General features: G+C 42.3%; 1 protein-coding gene across 1 annotated transcript in view; it reads right to left on the reverse strand.

Moving 5' to 3' along the window:
- Positions 1 to 19,589, reverse strand: part of SLC45A2 (solute carrier family 45 member 2) — a 31,201-nt gene extending 11,612 nt beyond the window's left edge. The window contains exons 1-5 of the mRNA XM_085847956.1: positions 19,244 to 19,589; positions 18,687 to 18,689; positions 16,827 to 16,997; positions 12,495 to 12,580; positions 2,272 to 2,421 (exon numbers count right to left, since the gene is read on the reverse strand). Coding sequence (XP_085704082.1) covers positions 2,272 to 2,421; positions 12,495 to 12,580; positions 16,827 to 16,997; positions 18,687 to 18,689; positions 19,244 to 19,589 — 756 coding nt within the window. The remainder of the gene's footprint in view (positions 1 to 2,271; positions 2,422 to 12,494; positions 12,581 to 16,826; positions 16,998 to 18,686; positions 18,690 to 19,243) is intronic.
- Between the last annotated feature and the right edge of the window lie 631 nt (positions 19,590 to 20,220).

Here is a 20,220-nt window from a genome sequence, read left to right on the forward strand (position 1 = left end):
CTTCCGACCATTGTGACCCTTGTGAAGGTCACAGATGGTTCCCACATTGGTAAACTTCGCGATGGTGCACTTTATTGTCCGAAAGTTTGGTGCATGGCTCAAGTGGATACCGAAATGTCTCGAGTAAAGACGTTGCACCTATATGACACTTTTCGTCTGGTGCCAAAGTCCAACAATTTTCGTCCGTTGTTGTACGGTCAGTCTTGTCATTTTTCTGCCGCTTGCTTGGTATAAAAATAAACTTTAGGGTCTCTGCAACAAGAAATGAAGCATTAGTGACAAAATTACTGCTTTTTTAGGGGTAAACAAAGCATTTTAAAAGTTGTATTTTTTTTGGGACACCCAATATATATATATATATGTGTATGTGATAGCAAATAGCACCCATCACTTTGCTGACTGGGAATATTGAGAAGGAAGAGACAGAAAGAGGAGGGAGGGAGAGTGAGGAGGGATGGAGGAAGGAAAGGCAGTGTGAGGTGAGAGGAAGGGAAGGTAGACGTGTGGTGAAGCAGTAATTACGATTCACATTTTCTCATCAAAATGATTCTGCATAGAATAGCAGTGAAGATGGGAACAAAATAATGTCTGAAATCCATGTTATACCGGTCATACTATAAATACCACCCAGAGACAAACACTGCCTGGACATGCCCGGAGATAAACACTGTCTGGAGACAAACACCGTCCGGATACAAACACATTTCGGACACGTGCGGAGACAAACTCCATCTGGACATGTGCGGAGACAAACTCCGTCTGGACACGTGTGGAGACAAACTCCATCCTGGACATAACCACCATCCAGACATTTATGGAGATAACCACCGTTTTGACAAAACCACTGTCTGGATAGTCCAGTGACAGAGAGAGAGTGGAGAGGGGAGAGTGAGAGAGGTGTGAGAGGAGGGTGTTGCACTGCATTGGAAGGGGGTAGACCAAGGACAGGACAACGACAGAGAGGGGTGGGGGTAGGGAAGTTAGCGGAGAGAATGTTATGCTTTATGAACGAACACACACACACACACACACACACACACACACACACACACACACACACACACACACACACACACACACACACACACGTGCTTGGCCGATATTTCGTCCCAAATTTTGTCTACAGCCATCCACAACTTTTTGAGATATCCTGCTCACAAACAAGCAGACAGACAGACAGACAGACAGACAGACAGACAGGTGTGTAAACATAACTACCGTCCATCTTCGGTGGTGGGGGGAAAATAACACCCAGGTGATGATGTCCCTGTGGCTATCCCACTGTCCTCCTCCACACTCCCAGCACCTCTAATTTTGATGTACCATACTTCTTGACATAGCGTCGGTGCTGCCAAAGCAGTTTCTTGGCAAGGGTTATCCTGGCTGATTTGCCATTGCCTTCCCAACGTTGTTTGTCCGTGCTCTATCCTTTAAAATGCTGAGCACCAAGCAAGGAAGCACAACACGTACCGTTAAACAAAAAGTCTTTGATATGATTCGACAAGGGTTTGAACTCGTTTGAACTCTACCGACCTCCCAGAATCAGAGCGGACGCTGGAACCATTGTGCCATAGAGTCTGGTATAGAGCACCAACATATCTGCCAACTAAAGCATTCAAAGGCACTGCAAGATGAAACGGGCCAGGCTATTAGACCCATCAAGTGTACATAATGGTTACCAACCTATGGTTGTTTGTGATTTATCCTTTTAAAATGGTGAGCATCAAGCAATGAAGCGGCACATACCATATTTGTCTTTGGTATGACTCGGCCAGGATTCGAACCACTGGTCATCCAGTCTCAAGAGTGCAAGAGGGTTAAACTGACATATTTAATTAACAGTGTGTTGGTGTAGCGCAGGAATCATGGGCCAAATGACCTCCTCTTGTGTCAAAGTGACTTCTGTAAATCCTTGTATCATTGGGATAGCGGGGATACAGTAGTGCAGGTGAGAAATAGTAGGTTGACTGTGAGTGGATAGGTGTAATCTGTACGATTGTGTTCATGTTCTGTGCTGGTGGACATTGTGTGATTCTGATTGTTATATTGTCAATTAAATGGTTATTTAAATAGTGAATGTGTCGTCTGTATTGATTTAATTTTCATCTCACTGCCTTTGCCTCCCCCAAAAAAGGATAATAAAAAATAATGCATTGTATTACAAAATATTTTCAAACAAGAAAGCAAATTACAAAAAAAACTATACAATTTTTGTAATACAGTACAGTATCATAAACATCTTCCGTCAACAATCATGGAACAAAAACGAACCTGGCCCATGAAATCTGTGAAGAAGAGCATTACAGCGAGGAAGGCGGTCCATCCCAGTAGGTGGCTGATACACAGGCACCGGAGGGGAGAGGGAAGGTTTGCCAGGGTCTTCAGGAGCAATGTGAAAGTCATTGTTGGTCGACATGGTGCCTGCAAATGGACCACAAACAGGAAATGCTTAAACCAAACAGGAATGCAGTATTCTTCACCTGATGATGATGATTGCAACATGAGGATTGAGGATGACAATGCAACCAAGGTGAGCAGTCAAAGTTTAGAATCCATTCAAAATGGACTACAGATCACCATCCTCTCCAAAAATTTGGATGATTGATGGTCAATAACTTCAGGTAAACGGGCAGAACGCCTTCTAAAATTGGATGGTATAGTCCTCTGACTGTGCTTTTTGCCACAATTGCATTGCAGACCTTTATAAACCTGGACCTTTATGGAGGCTGGAAGGGTACATGTATGAAGGGGTATCTTATGTTGGATGTTGGTAAGAAACTCATCGGTGGTTTGACGTTGTATTCTTAAACAAAAGCAAGTTGTTATATATTGCTTCAGTCGAATGCAAAATAACTAATTGCCCATTTGTGTATTCTTAATATCAACACACACACACACACACACACACACACACACACACACACACACACACACACACACACACACACACACACACACACACACACACACACACACACACACACACACACACACACACACACACACACACACACACGTTTATGGTTTGCACCATGTATTAGCTCCAACAAGGACTGTTCATATTCGTTATACTTTAGTGGGGCAACTTCGCTAAATATAGCATAACAATTGTGCATTTTGTGAGGAAAGCACCAAGTTTGGCACACTAGTAGCCTAACATATCATGTACAGATTTGGACATTGGGCCATCTCAAATCCAGCCGCTGATGGCTGTGGCAGCCATTTTCCACTGCCATCAAAAATTTTGAGATGGCCCAATATCCAAATCTGTTCATAATATGATAGGCTACCAGTGTGCCAAATTTGGTGCTTTCCTCACAAAATGCACAATTGTTATGCTATATTTAGCTAAGTTGCCCCACTACTTTAAAAACTCCAAAACAAAAGAAGAAAAGAAGAAGTAAAGGTTGGCTTCAATATTTGGTGTAGCATGCTCCATCCATCGACAAGAGGAAGTAAATTGAACGAACGGATGCAGAGTTGAAAAGAGCTCTACAACCCCCATTGGCTGGTTATTGTGGAGTGTTGATTGGCTGTTCATTATGTGTTTCTGATTGGCCAGTGTGATTTGGCTCATCATGGTTTATTGTCCTCGGTGTATTGATAACGTTGATTGGAGGTGTCAGCTTGTTAATGACAGAGCCAGCTGTCGCAAATGGGTGGCCTGTTTTCTTGGGAGACTGTGTAATGTAAATGTATCTCCTTGGCTTTTCTGAATCTCCTTGTGTGCCAGTGACTAATGGATGTGAGAAGCTTGCAGTCTGCCCATAGTCTATCTGTCTGCTAGTCTTTTAGTAAACAACGTCTTCTCTGAAACTCCACACATGATTCCGATGAAACTTGACCATAACCTTTATCACCCGTGATGTACCAAAGTTTGTTCACGACATTAAAAAAAAAAAAAAAATCGGCGTCTAAGGGAGTATACAGGGGGAGTCCCCCCCCAAATATATATATATATATATATATATGTACGAGGTCTGTTCAAAAAGTATCCAACCTTAACTTTTCGTGCGTAAACAAATGAAGCTCCTGAGGCTTGAGATGGTGTATCTTGCTTTGTTCCTGAAGGCCTGTTGAATCTTGCGGATTGTTTCCACTTGGGAGGCGTGCTTTGGTGCACGTATGTAGGCGATCCTAATTTGTATGCGTGAATATTTTCCCGCCTGCAGAAGCTGTCAGTCGCCGACAGACCGCAGATGAGTGAGGAAGTGTAAGTGAGCGCCGTCGGATTTTCGTTTTTGACAAAATGACGGATCACTGTGGTCTCATCGCCAGTGATCACTGTGGTGAAGAAGTTGGGATCACTGTTCACCGTCTCCAGCATGTCCTGTGTGATCTCCAAACGGAGTTGCTTCTGCTCGATCGTTAGCAGCTTTGGCACGAACTTCGCTGAGATTCTCCTTCAGCCCAAATCCTCAGTCACAATGGAATGAACGGATCCAATGCTGACGCCCGCCTCGTCTGCAAATTCTCTGATGGTGATTCGACGATCCTGCATCAGCAGGGTCCTCACTTGGTCAATGACGATCTCATTTCGGGATGTTGAGGGCCTACCAGAACGTGCTTCACTTTCCACTGATGTGCGACCATCTTTGAAGCGGTTGTACCACTCTTTTATCTGTGTGGTGCCCATTGCTTCGTTCCCGAAGGCCTATTGAATCTTGCGGATCGTTTCCACTTGGGAATCACCAAGCTTTACACAAAATTTGATGCAGCAGCGTTGTTCAAGTTTTTCCGTCATTTTGTCAAAAACGAAAATCCGACGGCACTCACTTACACTTCCTCACTCATCAGCGGTCTGTCGGTGACTGACAGCTTCTGCAGGCGGGAAAATATTCACGCATACGAATTAGGATCGCCTACATACGTGTACCAAAGCATGCCTCTCTAGCTTCATTTGTTTACGCATGAAAAATTAAGGTTGGATACTTTTTGAACACACCTCGTATATATGTATATTTCTATATGTATAATATATTGTACTGAAACGCAAAAGAAACTTCCCACCTTTTAAACTTTCAAATATCAACAATAACACTGTGTGTAGTAAATGTGTGAACTTATTTGTGGACAATCGTGTGTGTCCTCACTGTCAGACAAAACGGTCACGGATAGTCACTTGAACCTTCAATGGCCACTTCATAACACAGCTGTTGAACAGCCGTTTTGACTGTAAGTGATTAGCCAAGGGGTACGGGATGATTTTAATGAGCTGCACATGATGTCTTGATATTGGCTTTAAAAAGGCCATTGCAAAATGGGCATTTCAATCAACATGCCACGATTGTCAAGGGATCAACGGCAGTGTGCCTTGGGCATACTGCAAGGCGGATTGAGCTACCGTGAGGTGGCACATCGCCTTGGCTGTTCACACCAGACGATATCGGCCCTGGTGGACAGAGACACCCTCCACAACTCTGCAGATGATAGACCTCAATCAGGGAGGCCAAGAGTCACCACTGCAAGGCAGGACAGGCAGATGGTCCTAAGTCAGATGGTTTCAGACATTGAGGACTGAGTGGGACAGAATCCAGCAGCAATCCATCCAAAGACTGGTAAGGCAGTATGCGCCGACGATGTACTGCCTGTATCCAAAACAATGGGGGTCGCACACGCTATTGAAAGGGGACTGACATTACCCTGTGCTGTTCTGTACTGTAGAACAAACTTATGAGATGGTGTATCTTGGTCAAAAACTTGACATGTCATCAATAAAATGCCAATGTTTCAATTAGCAATTGTTGGTTTGTTTTATTTTGAACAGTTACAATTTTATTACATTTCAAACAAGTGGTAAGTTTCTTTTGCGTTTCAGTATATATTACATCCTATATATTATTTCTGTTAACGTTTGCGCGTAATTTGATGTCGGATGTGCACCAAAAAGTGCCGTTCATTGAAATTTGCATTCTGATTCTCGGTCACCCTCCAATGCTCCTGTTCAGTCTAGGCTCAGCCTATATCATATGTATTATGTCATGTCAACACCAAACAACCATGAGGATTGAAGCATTATGGTGCCATGTGCATTTTGCATGGATCGATCCACGCATCTTCATCTTCAAAGTAGGCCTACTTTCCTTGCTTTGAAAAATACAGTACAGTTCAACTCGACTCGACTGGAGTGGACCAGCATTTTCGGTTCATTGACTAGAACTATGCTTCGGCATTATTGACCAATATTGCCAAACCATGCCATAGAACAGTATGCATTGACATTTAATAATTTCCCTTATTTTTCACCTCCATAACATCAACAGTACCCTCTTCTGCACTTCATTGATTGACACCTAAGTTAAAGGTAAGGTTCCATCCACTCCAGCCAAACTATACACAGAGTAAGAGTTCACTTTCACCTGCTTATTCTATTCCAAGAATCTCTAAAGCATGATGACAGGTCACAGCATTGATGCGATCTCACACAGCATTGATGCGCCATGCCTAGACATCGAAGGACCATCACAGGGGCAAGGACCCCTTCACAACAAAGAGCCAATCTACAAAGCATACATGATCAGCAACACCAAGAAACGGAGGAAGAGCGGGAAAGCAGATTGGCAGCCCGAGCAACATACATGACCTGCTATCGTCTGTCGCAGAATGCTGATAATGATACATCAGGACAAGTCTCCCAGCAAAATGTTCAACCAAATTCCAGCACAGGACATGCTGCAGCACACATGGTGCAGTTCCTTGCCCGACGATTCCCATTGCAGGTCGATCCATTCTCCATTGGAACATTGACAACGAAATGTTCATTCTGTAATGCACTTGTTTCAAAAGGAAAACCACAATTGTTGCCACAAAGGCAAAGTTAAATTGCCACCATTGGCACCATACCCAACTGAACTCAAAGACCTTTTCACAACAGATACACCACAAGCTCAAAACTTTAGAGCCAACACCCGGAGCGATAATAGTTCCATGGCATTCGTATCATTTGGCACCAACATTGTGTCCCCACCAGGCCATGGCCCAGATGCATTCAGACTTCATGGCCAAGTGCACACAGGTCTGGCTCACTTTACGCTCCTCAAGGCACCACACCATGCTATAGCCAACTGTACATTTTAGAAGCAAGCCAAGCTCTACAGGCCAGGATGTAACAACCTGCCAATCAACAATGTCTTCCAGATGTCATGTCACTCCTTCAAAATGTCCTACAACGAACCAACCCGTATGCAGCAGCCTACAAACAAATGCAACAAGTCGAAGCTGAACATCGCCGCATAGCTGATCAGAATAGAACACCACAACCTGTTATAACAATGCACATCTTGAGAGGTGGTGACCAGCGGCGATTTAATGATCCAAGGCAAGATGAGATAGCAGTTGTCTTTTCATAACCAGATGGTGCACCTCCACATAACAGAGATATTGTTGTGCATCCCAAAGGTCAACCACCCCAGCATATTTGTTACCTGTCCTCGAACATTGACCCCATGGTTTACCCCATCTTCTACCCATTTGGAGAATTATGTTGGCAGCACAACATGCAACATGATGAACAGCACAGGTCAGAAAAAAGACACATTACTTGCTGCAGTACTATGCCCATCGCCTGTCAGTTCGAGAATTGTTCTCCCCAATTTTCTATGGTGGAAAGCTTTTCCAACAGTATGTTGTTGATGCATATATTCGTGTCAAAGCCGGCAGATTGCAGTATATATGAACAAAACAGAATGACCTACGTGTTGAGCTTTATCAAGGACTCATGGACCACATAAACACTCAGAATGAAAGGCAAAATCTCCAACCCGGCAAAATTGTTGAACTCCTGTCTTCCTTTCAGGGTTCACCACGTGCTATGCAACAAACCTACCAGGATGCCATGGCCATTGTTGCTAAATTCAGAAAACCAGATTTATTCCTCATTTTTACATGCAATCCCAAATGCCAAGATGTGCAAAAAGCCCTCCTCCCTGGCCAACAAGCGCAAGATCGACCAAACATTGTTGCCAGAGTGTTTCAACAGCACCTACATGAACTCATGACGGACATAAGAAAAAAAAACATGTACTCGGCAAACCGGTCACGCATATCTATGTGATCAAGTTCCAAAAACGTGTTCTCCCACATTGTCATCGACTCATCATTTTGGCAGACAATAGCAAATTAAGAGAGCCAGCTGACATCGACAGCATTATATCAGCTGAAATACCTGATCCAACACAACATCCCGAGTTGTTCCAAGTCATCAAGACAACCATGGTTCACGGTCCATGTGGACTCCTCAATAAACACGCACCATGTATGTGAGATGACAAATGCACAAAGGACTATCCTAAGGAGTTCTGGGAAACAACTGCACTGGAAACTGATGGCTACCCACTGTATAAGAGGTCAGATAACGGTTGCACAATCACCATCGGCCGGCACCAAGTAGACAACCGATGGATTGTACCGTACAACACTTACTTATCCCAGAAATACCAAGCCCATATCAACCTCGAGGCCTGCACTACAATCAAGAGTGTAAAATACTTATTTAACCCTTAGATGCATAAGTGGGTCAAAAATGACCCAGTTTGGCTGTTTTCTTGCAATATCTTTTTGCACGCATGCATCTAAGGGTTAAGTATGTTTACAAAGTCCATGACTGCGCCAACATCCAGGTCACATAAAGTGATCAGCTCCATCACGATGAAGTTGCCACCTTTATTGATGCCAGATACATCAGTGCACCAGAGGCTTATTGGAGAATGGCTGAATGCAAAATGCACCACCAATCTCATGCCATCATCAGGCTCACCCTCCATCTACCCAGCCAGCAACCAGTTTACTTCACCCTGGGAAACCACAATGCTGCAGCAGAAGCCTCCACCAACAAGGACACAATGCTAACAGCATTCTTCAAACTCAACATACAGCAACCCACTGACCTCTGCTATCATCAATTGTCAAACCACTACGTCTTCAACAAATCCACACAAGAATGGCGACCAAGACAACGAGGCACTGAAACCATTATAGGCCGCATGTATTCCATCAGCCCCAAAGACATGGAACGATACTGTCTCCGTCTCCTCCTGCTCCACGTGCCTGGCCCAACCTCATTTGAAGACCTGCGAACAGTTGACGGCCAAGTCTCTGACACAATCAAAGAAGCATGTATACATAGACACCTCCTGATTGATGACACCGAATGGGATAAAGCTCTCTCTGAAACAACTCTCCTCCAAATGCCGCAACAGCTGCGATCCCTTTTCACCACAATTTGTATATATTGTGACCCAACCAACCCCCAGCAACTTTGGGAAAAACACCAGAATGCCATGATTGAAGATTACACCCATCGCCAATATTCCACCCACATAGCGACACAATTAGCCCTTCAAGACATCAACAGGTTTCTGCAACAAAATGGGACAAGTTTATCAGCATTAGGAATACCAGATGTTAACCCACTAGATATTGAACATCTCTCCTCAGAAGACATCGATGTTGCAGCAGAAACTGAAAAAGCCCAAATGCACCTCGACGAAGACCAACGCACCTTAGTTGACCAAGTGCTCCAAGATCTAGATTCACTTTTTCGACACCATACAGCATCCAGTCGATGTTACTTCTTAGATGGTACAGGCAGGAGTGGCAAAACAACAGTGTATAACACACTCATCACCTGTTACCAGAGTAAATCCATCCAAGTTGCATCATCTGCATGGACAGGAATTGCCGCCACACTTCTCTCTGGAGGAAGAACTGTCCACAATCTCTTCAAACTTCCTGTGCCAGTCCTCGACACCAGCACCTGCAACATTTCTCCAGTATCAAAGCATGCCCATTACCTCTGATCAGTCTCTCTCTTCATTGTTGATGGAGCCTCCATGGTGCCAGCAAATGCTCTCCAAGCAATCGACAGAATGTTACAAGACATCACTGGCATAAATGCTCCATTCAGAGGAAAAGTATTCCTCATGGGAGGAGACTTTCGCCAAGTGTTACCTGTTGTCCCAAAACAATCACAAACTGTCATTATTGAAAACTGCCTCAAACATTCTTCACTATGGCCACATTTCAAGATTGTGAAGCTGACAAAAGATATGAGGACACATGAAAATCAACAACACCACGCACAATGGCTCCTACAATTAGGCAACGGCAAACTCCACAGTCAGCTGACCAATGCACCACCATCATCCATCGAAATCCCACCCCAGTGCAACATCGTCACCGAACAAGACAACATAGTGGATGCTGTTTTCACAAATGTAACCGATCCTCAGGCACTGTCCAACACTGTGATTCTGACACCACTCAATGAGACAACATTGACGCTGAATGACAGTCATAAAAAAACTCCCAGGTCTGGCAAAAACCTACACCAGTGCAGACAAGTCCTTCTCACATGATGAAAATGAAGCCAATAACTACCCAATGGAATTCCTTCACTCTATCACCCCAACCGGCATGCCACCGCATCGTCTCATTTTAAAACCAGGTGCAATAATCATGCTATTACGCAACCTGGACATTACCAAAGGACTGTGCAATGGCACAAGACTATACATTAGGCACCTCCATGAGCATGTACTGGATGCCGAAATCCTCACAGGAAGCCACGTCACACAAACAGTCCTCATCCCACGAGTTAAACTTGTCCCATCAGACGCCAACCTTCCATTCACGCTGCAGAGGATACAATTTCCAGTCAGACTCGCATACTCGATGACCATAAACAAATCCCAGGGCCAAACATTTGACAAACTCGGAATATACCTCCCAGCCCCCGTGTTCTCCCATGGCCAACTATATGTTGCATTTTCACGTGCAAGAGGTTACTCCTATACATCTATCAAAGTGGACAATAATTACTTACAATAACTATTCAGCAACAAGACACTCACCCAAAATGTCATCTACTGGGAGGTCCTTTAGAAAACTAAGGAGAGTTAACCAGAGTGCATCACATCCCTAATAACACCCTCCCCAGCTTCCCATAACATCAACTATTATGCCTCATCCACCTTTTGCCACCCATTCAACTCCGTGCGGAGCACGGGTATATGCTACTACATATATATGTATATATATATATATATATATATATATATATATATATATATATATATATATATATATATATATATATATGTGTGAGTGACCTGCTATACCAAAACCCAACACTTCTCGGAAAATCCCATTACGCTGTCGCAGCCTCCGAACACGAAATTTTACCTTAGGGACCAACTTGAGATGTTAGCACAATCGGATAGGGAATTTATTCTGGATTATTTTGACAAAAAAAATCAACTCCAAAGCTGCTCAGAAAGTATTTTAAAATTAATTTTTCAATCATGCATGTTATCAAACTGCAACCATCGAAATTCTTTAGTTTTTTATTGTTTGTTGAATCACCATAACTTTATTAAAAATTACTCAAACTTCATCATTTTTAGAGAAATTACAGTCTGATATGTGTCCATTATGCCTGTGAAATTTCAAGTCTGTAGCTAATCTGGTTATTGTCGTTGCTATGGAGTGAATGTGTGCATGATTTGTTTGTGAAATTTTAATTTTAAATGAAAGTTTAAGTGGCATTATCTCGATATTGACTTTCGGTGGATGAAATAAGTAAAATAGCCATAACTTCGTCAAATTTCAACCAATATCTTTGAATAAGGTTTCATTTAAAAGGAAATTCTTCACTTTATCCAGTGATAACAAAAGCTCAAGTTTGATTTTTGCCACCAAGTGTTGGGTTTTGCCATAGCAGGTCAAATATATATATGGACATATAATTATTGTTTCACTTTGTCATAGGATTTACAGTACCTGTTTTATTGAAATTTAAATGAAGCTCTGGACATCTTTTTTACCATAAGTGACTTCATTCCTTCGCAAGAGATTCATGCTATAGGATTGTCTAATTTAATGAAGCAATCTATCGCTGCCCTGGCTATTACACAGCTTAAATACACCTACACACCTCAAGGGACTGGTAATTTGCTCAGACTAGTGTACTCCCCTTTGAGTTATTTCGTCTATGTTAGATTGTCATCATGACTATAAACCGTCAGATTTGTACTTCACAGGGAAGGCGTTGAATGGATGAGTATGACGTCTCTCAGACGGACACTCTGCTGGGGAAACATCTGCATTAGTTGATTAATTTTAAAGATTCCACTCTTTCATCAAACAGAAGGCTGTCAAGTGCTGGTCGCTGAATCTAAATTCAAAATTCCAGCCTTAACCTATAGCACCATGTACCTGAGTGGTGATATTTCATAGTTTTCTGAGCAATCAGAGAAACTGCTTTGGCAGAAGTGATACTCTGGAAACAGAGTATGGTCATGGATTATGATACATTTCTAGCAATTTCGTCTTACTGAAGACTTTTTTTTTCTACTGACCATATTTGCTTTTGGCCTTTTCATTCCACTGGGAAAGTTCTCAACACTCAATGCTGGAGCCAGGGAAATCTCTGAGATGCTGCAGAGATGGATGAGGAGGCAGAGTGAGTAGATCACAAACACAAAAATAAAAATGACGTGGTACTCTGAGTCCAGGAGCCGTCCAAGAATCGTGGTTTCCCAGTCCACTGTCCCAATGAGGTAACCGAGGACACCTCCAAGACCTGTGGACAACAGCAACTTCTTGAAATGTACAAGATTAATGCAAGATCACTAAGTGTATTTCTGGGCAATAATAAATGGTATCAGTGTTGCTTGGTGAGCAGTCTGTGATTAATTTGTATTAGCGGTCCAATTTTAAACAACACTGTGAAAAGTTATAATGGAGTGAAAATAATGCAGAGGTAATGTTACAGAAAATTTACAAATTGCATTCCAAATTTTCTAATTTGATTTTAACAACGAGGGAGCTGCAATTGAAGATTGCTGATGGTTCTCGGAATAACTAACTCGTAATACAGGAAAACCTCAAATATCGTGGGGATTAGATTCCTGGAAAATGCCATGATAGTTAAAACCGCGATTATGGAAACCAAAGGGCAATGGGGAAAAGGGGGCTCAGCTCGTGGGCTTCGAGAAAATATCAAGGAATATCGATGTCAGCCAGAAATAAATACATTACAATTTAAACAAGCCTGAAGATGACGATGGTTCACGAGCGGTATTTGACGATGTAGATCATTTCAGAAGTCAAGGATGAGACAATGTGATAATTTTTGACCAAGTTATAAAAATGATCAACATGATGTGGAACGAGTGACAGGTTATTCGCTGCAAAATGTCGAAAACCCGGTTTTGTCCAACAACTTTCAAAATTTGACCTTTGCATAACCTTTAAAGGTCACAAAACAATGTTGTGGACATTAAAATAAGGAAAGAGGATACGTGCTATAGATTATTGGAGTTAGTTCGTCAAAGAAGGTCGAAAACCTGGTATGATTCCCACAACTTTGAAAATTTGACCTTTGTTTCCTTTAAAGGTCAATGGTCAAGGATTATGACCTTTGGTGCAAAACTTCCTCTGGAGCATTCCAGGAACAATAGAACGTCATATAGGCTATATGGCATTTCTCATTCCTTGGATTATCCATACTTTGATGAAATCAGCGTAAAAACAAACTCGAAGGGGGCGTCACGGGCAAGGTGTTCAAGATCGAGCAAAATGGTTTGAGGACTTAAGGAAGGAAATGACCTCAAGATTATGCATAAAAAATATTGTCATCCTAGCTCTCAAAGTTTGGGCGGTCGTATGATTTTTATGTCAAAATTCGCAATTTTCTAAATTTTTTTTACCTTGTGACCTTGACCTTGGGACGAAAATGAAAAATCGGACGACAAGTTTTAGATAATTCATTTTGCTATTCAAATACCAAAGAACCCATTCCATTTCGTCAATTCCCTCGGAGTAGATAGATTTTTAATCTGACTACCCCCTAAGAATGGCTATTTTTGGGGCGTGGCTCCGCCCACAATGGGTGTAGCACACCCTCATCCAGGAAAACACAACTCGACATTGATATCGAACACATAACTAAGTTTCATCAAGATCGGATCAAAGTCTACGGAGTTATGCTCTGGACAGACAGACACACAGACATAACGAATATTGTGGTCTCTCTGGCTGGCGCTCATGAACCAAGAAACATGTGTATATATATATATATATATATATATATATATATATATATATATATATATATATATATATATATATATATGTTTATTTAAATTGTGTTAACATTGAAATAAACATGTAAATACAATAAATACAGTGTAAGTTCAATAAAAGCATAAGACTTTTACCTTTTTAATTTATTACAAAACAGCGATGTGGGTGAGGGAAAGAACATTATGTTCACTCACTGTACTCTGCCATAACTAGAAAACACAAGACTTAGCTTGGGATGATGCTGTTAGAGGGGGCAGGGTAGAGAGGGGAAATGGTGATGGGGAGCGGGGAAAGGGGAGCGGGGGAAGGGTGGAGCAGGGAAAAGGTAGTGGGGAAAGTGTGAGTAATGAGCAAGGGAAGGATGCACAGGGAGCAGGAGAAGGGAGGAGAGGGAGCAGATAAGTTGATTCAGCGATCGGAAAGGCAGCATCAGCTTTATGACAAAGTTGCCTCCACCATTGCCACAATGAAGAAGGGTAACATGATACTTAACCACCTGACCTTGAACCCCGATCTTTCCTGCTTGGTGAGGAAGGTACAAGGTACGGCATCCTCTTCCAGAATAATCCCGTCTCATCAGTGTTAAAAACCTGCTCCGGCATAAATCCCTTCACCTCAATTAGTTTCATGAGCTGTGGTTGAGAATGTGTGTTTGAGAATGAAGCATGAGAACCAGGGTTCAAGTCCGTGTGTCGTAAATTAAGGGTTTGGGAATGTTGGTTCGAGTACAGGTGTCATAAATTAAGGGTTTGGGAATGTTGGTTCGAGTACAGGTGTCATAAATTAAGGGTTTGGAAATGGGTGTTTCAGAGCAGGTGTCGGAAAATAATAGTTTGGGAATGAATATTTGAGAATGGGTGTCAGAAATTAAGGGTTTGGGAATGGGTGTTTGAGTACAGGTGTCAGAAAATAATGGTTTTGGAATGAGGTTCGTGTATGTGTGTTGGAAAGTGAGGGTTTGGGAATAATTTTTGAATATGGAGTTGGAAAATGAAGGTTTGGAAACGATGTTTGAAGGAACATGAAGGTTTAGGAATGAGGAAGAGTACAATGGGGAAGGTTCTACCTACAATCATTGACCCAGTTATGGTGGCCGACAGATGTTGCATTTTCACCTTAAGCCAACAGATCTAACAACTCGATCTTTCACCCAACGTCATGACCTTTCTCTGCCTTTTGGCAGAACTAAGTATGTCCATTGCTGTCTGTGTGGGTACCATTAAAAGTGGTGTGCGAGAAACTACATAAGGCTCAAAATGGGAGATAATTGTAAACACACAGGACGGATGCAAATTATGACTCATCTCCAAACCCACTTGTTTCATTTTGTCATGAAATAGCACAAACGTCCATTTCGATGATTGGTTGAAATGAAATACTGCGATAATGAAACTGAAACACAATAGGTTACCCACGATTGGTCAAAACCGGCGATATGAGAACCCACGATACATGAGGGTTTACTGCATTAGCCATTTGGTAGCACTTGATGTCTCTCTCTGGGAATCATAAACACCAAGACTAAACACTTAATTCCTCCCTCTGGGAACAATAAAAAAATAATTGAAAATATAAAATTAAATAAAGGAAAATTGGGAAAATTAAAAAATTGAAATAAAAAAACAAAACTAAAACAAACAAACAAACAAAAAATAATAGAAAGATTAAATAATTAAAAATGAAACAACGAGAAAAAGACATAAAATGTCATAGCCCCCTTGGTTTTAGTAATTTTGCTGTACGGAGTTAAAGGGCTAGCCTATATTTACAAAAGTTATGTGTATGCGCAACTGACTTGAGTGTGGTCATGTGACATGGAAGAACATTTGTGACATTTGTAATATGTGCAATTTGCCAAGTTTGAACAAAAGCACCAAACAACAAATGTATGTTCAAGAAATGGCTGGGGCCAGGTTTAAGTAACAAAATGGCTGCCAGTTGCAATCTTGGATCTGATGTCGAAAAACAATGACGTGCATCTGTCGGGCATCATTCATTATCTTTGTGCCAAGTTTGAACAAGATCGGTAAATGCATGTCGAGAAATGGTTGAAGACGTGTTCAAGATCAGGCATTTTTTTACAACTAAAATGGCCGCCAGTCTACTAGTCGGCCATCTTTGATTAGATCACAAAATAAAGTGACGTGCGTGTGTATGCAGTCATTTACTGTGCTTGTGCCAAGTTTAAACAAAATGGAACCATGCGTGTCTGAGAAATGGTTGGGGACTCGTTTAAATAACGAAATGGCTGCCAGTCGGCCATCTTGGATCCAATCGAGAAAACAAATGACGTTCTTATGCAAGTCATCGTTCATTGTCTGTGTTCCAGGTTTGAATAAGATCGATAAATGCATGTCTGAGAAATGGTTGAGGATGTGTTCAACTTCGGGTTTTTACAACTAAGATGGCTCCTAATCGGCCATCTTTGAAGGAGTTGTGAAACAAAATGATGTGTTTATGTATATCATCATGTATCGTCTTAGTGCCAAGTTTGAACAAAATCGGTCCATACATTTCCGAGATATGGATGTGGATGGACGGATGGACGCACAGATGGACGAGACCAAATACATAAGCCCCCATTTCGGACTCGGTCCAACACTAGCAATTAATGGAAAAAATTATTCTTCAAATAGCAGGACACCACAAAGTGAATACCAATTGCAAGTATACGAATACTAAACACTTAATGCCTCCCTCCGGGAACCATAACGACTCGGTCACCACGTGTCGGTTCACACCTGTGAGCAAAGCCTGGCAGTGTAGACCCCGCAACTTGTCTGCATGGGAGCACACGTCAAAGAGATAGGCCTTAATTGGTCCATCGATCAAATCTGCTGAAAAGTCGAAGAGGACGATACCAAGCATAGTGATGGCGATCGGCCAAAAAGTCTCCACTTTTCCGGCAACCACTGGATGAAAGCAGCACCAACGTCATCCAACAAACTGTGCACTTTTCACAACACGAAGCCATTTGTCAGTATATTCATTCCAAAGATCCAAATCAATCATTCTCAGCACAGTTTCATTCCTGTGCAAAACTAGAGATTTCCTATCAAAACACGGCAAAATTGGATTTCTGAGACAGGTGTGAGTTGTGCGCAACAAAGAGTGGAGTTCATTAATTTTACTGCAGGTGTGCTATTTCCAATTTGTTAAGGAGGTACTTGCTGTACTGTACTTGATCGACACCAAATTCAGTCCACATCCTCAAAAGCTGTAAATAACGTTTTTAAAAACAGGTGAGAATTTCTCACGCGACACAGACTTCACTTTGCTTTCAATGGCTCTTCTTAGATTTGCTGAACGTATATGAGCAGAGGATAGATAGCTCAGAGGATAACTCCCCTCCGAGCTGTATATTCAACAATCGACGCCTCACCAAAATGTAAAGTGTCATCCTGATGCTCAGCAGTAGGTAGGGCATCACATCATTGAGCACGCCATCATTTGGAACGAACGTTAAGCCGGTTGTTCCATGATCTGCCAGCATTCCTTGTGCCTTTTGTGAACGTTGACAATTCCACGGTTCATTTTGCATCAGTTGAGCTATTGTGTGCCATTCCCTGGCCAAATCAAAAACTCCTGAACTTACCTTCAACAGCACTTGTATTGGCAGCAAGGCTCCGATTCAGTAATCATGCAATCGGTAGACTGAATTCATGATTGGATTTCGGTCAACTATCCATTCGCTATCTAACAGTTACATCTATTACAACCATAACTTTGAGTAATGTCGTATAGACAGTTTATATAGCTGAGTTGGGATTCCAACACAGGCAACACAGTTTAGAGGCGAGTGTGCTTAAACTTTAAACTTACTCGCTTAGAGGCGAGTAGAGGTTTAAACAACTGAGAAGCGACTATGCTTACCTCTTGGCTATCCTGCCATCTCACTCCCACTATTCGACTCCACTTGCATAACTCAAGAGCAAAAGTTTACAATCTGAGTTCTGACGTGAAACAAAGTAAAGCATTCTCCATATTGGAATCCAGCAGGCAGCTTTAAAAACAACTCTCAGGTGCATGTTATGTAAATTATATGAATGAATCATGTACCAATGATTGGATGGCAGGATATCCTAGAGGTAAGCATAGTCTCTTCTCAGTTGTTTAAGCCTGAGTTTGAATCCCGACCCAGCTAGGAACTGCCAAACTGGTGAGATGTCAGTGTGTGTGCAGTCTCTTGGATGGGTGTCATCAAGCCGGGTGTCCCGTCTGCCAGAATTAGTTGCAGGTGAATGTTAGCGACACTTCACGAAGAGTAAGCGAGCTATCGCCGGCACCTTGGCCAAATATTTACCTCCACCATCGAAGGTGGGAGGAGGTTATGTTTTCACTGCTGTCTGTCTGTTTGTTTGTCTGTTTGTGTGCAGGAAATCTCGAAAAGTTGTAGACGGATTCGGATGAAATTTGGTGGAGAGGTTGGTTGGGTGTGTGGCAAGGAAGAACTGATTCGATTTTAGTGAAGATCCAGATCCGGATCCGGTTATTACAATTTATTAAGTGAATCTTCACCATTGAGAGACAGGGCCAAAATGATATATAGCATGATATCTCAAAAAAAAGGTGTGAACGGATTCAGCCGAAACTTGGTGGACATGCTGGGTGTGTGACGAGGAAGAATTGATTCAATGTTGGTGAAGATCCGAATGCGGATGTGGATCTCATAATTTTTTCAGTGATTCTTCATCATTGAGAGATCAGGCCAAACTGATATATAGCACGATATCTCAAAAAGTTGTGAATGGATTCGGACGAAACCTGGTGGACAGGTTGGATGTGTGACAATGACGAATTGGTTAGATTTTGGTGAAGATTTGAATCCAGATCCGGATAGAAGAATTTTTATTCAAAAATGTAATGGGCCTGATATGTTCTTGTGGATCAGGCATTGCGTGGCGGAGGTATACGCTCCACCGAGTGCCCTTCTCGTACCAAATGTAATCTACTTAGTGGAACTTCAGGCTGGGTCGGCTGTCTCTGTGAAAGACTTGTGCCAAAAACTCCCCTTTAAAACTCACAAGAGGGTGGGAATAATAAGTGTGTCCGTTAAAGAACAAGAAAAAAATTGATCTCAACGAACCTGTTGAAAAAAAAATATTCACTTATTAGATTTACAGTATTGTCTTTGTCCAAAATTGCATTTGAAACCGACCTTCAACTATTGTGTCACTGTTGAGGAAAAGCAAAAGTCCCATCAGCATGAGCACACTCATGATCAGAATGAATGGTCGCCTTCGGCCCCACGGTGAGGTGCAAGTGTCACTGGCTGAGCCCAGCAAAGGTTGCAGCACGAAGCCCAGCACGGGGCTGATGAACCATACCAAGCTGTAGAGGTTTCGGGGCAACCCTACACTCAGCAACACCGGAGTAGCGAAAGCTCCCTCGACCGCGTAGCACATCTCCCTGCCGAACATAATGGTGCTGTGCATGAGGATAGACACCGTGGAGTGGCTCTCCTGGGGCTCTGATCGCGAGTACACTTGCTCACCTGCTGCCATGCTACATGTCCATTTGAGAGATGCGCGCAATTCTGGAGGGGAACCGATGCACACTTGAACCACGAGTACACCACGAGGGTATGGGTCATGTGACCATCAGCTACAGCCTAAGGCGAAGAAAGCTAAGTAATTTTATTTTCCAGTCCCCCTGGCCTCCAAGATTTTATTCAAATTTACTCCATCCATGCTAACTTTGGAAGCAAGCGCAATTGTTTTTATATTCGTGAAAATGCATAATGGTATGTGCACCACAAGATGTCAACAACCCCTGGCTAAATACAATGAAGAATAGAATATTTTGGTGGGAAATGGAAGGGAAATCAATGCTTGAAGTGAATGTATGCTAGACAGCAGGGTATGGGCATGGTCATGTGCAGTGACATTCTCTCTCAATGGCATCCCTCTTTATAACCTCTCTCCCCATGACATCCCAGGACCACCTGATGTAACAAATCCTTAGTTGCTGATGACCATTCCACAGCAGCACACGATCACACCATACATAAAACCACTCGCTTACTCCAGCAATGCATACAATAGCCTGCAAAAGTATTCACCCCCCTCTAAAGTTTTCACATTTTGATGCCACCTGAGGTTATTTAACAATGCTTTGAAATCAAACTTTACATAT

Source organism: Eptatretus burgeri, chromosome 11 (genome assembly GCF_056783735.1).
Source record: "Eptatretus burgeri isolate ZD-2024b chromosome 11, Ebu_testis_v1, whole genome shotgun sequence".
NCBI classification, from domain to species: Eukaryota; Metazoa; Chordata; class Myxini; order Myxiniformes; family Myxinidae; genus Eptatretus; species Eptatretus burgeri.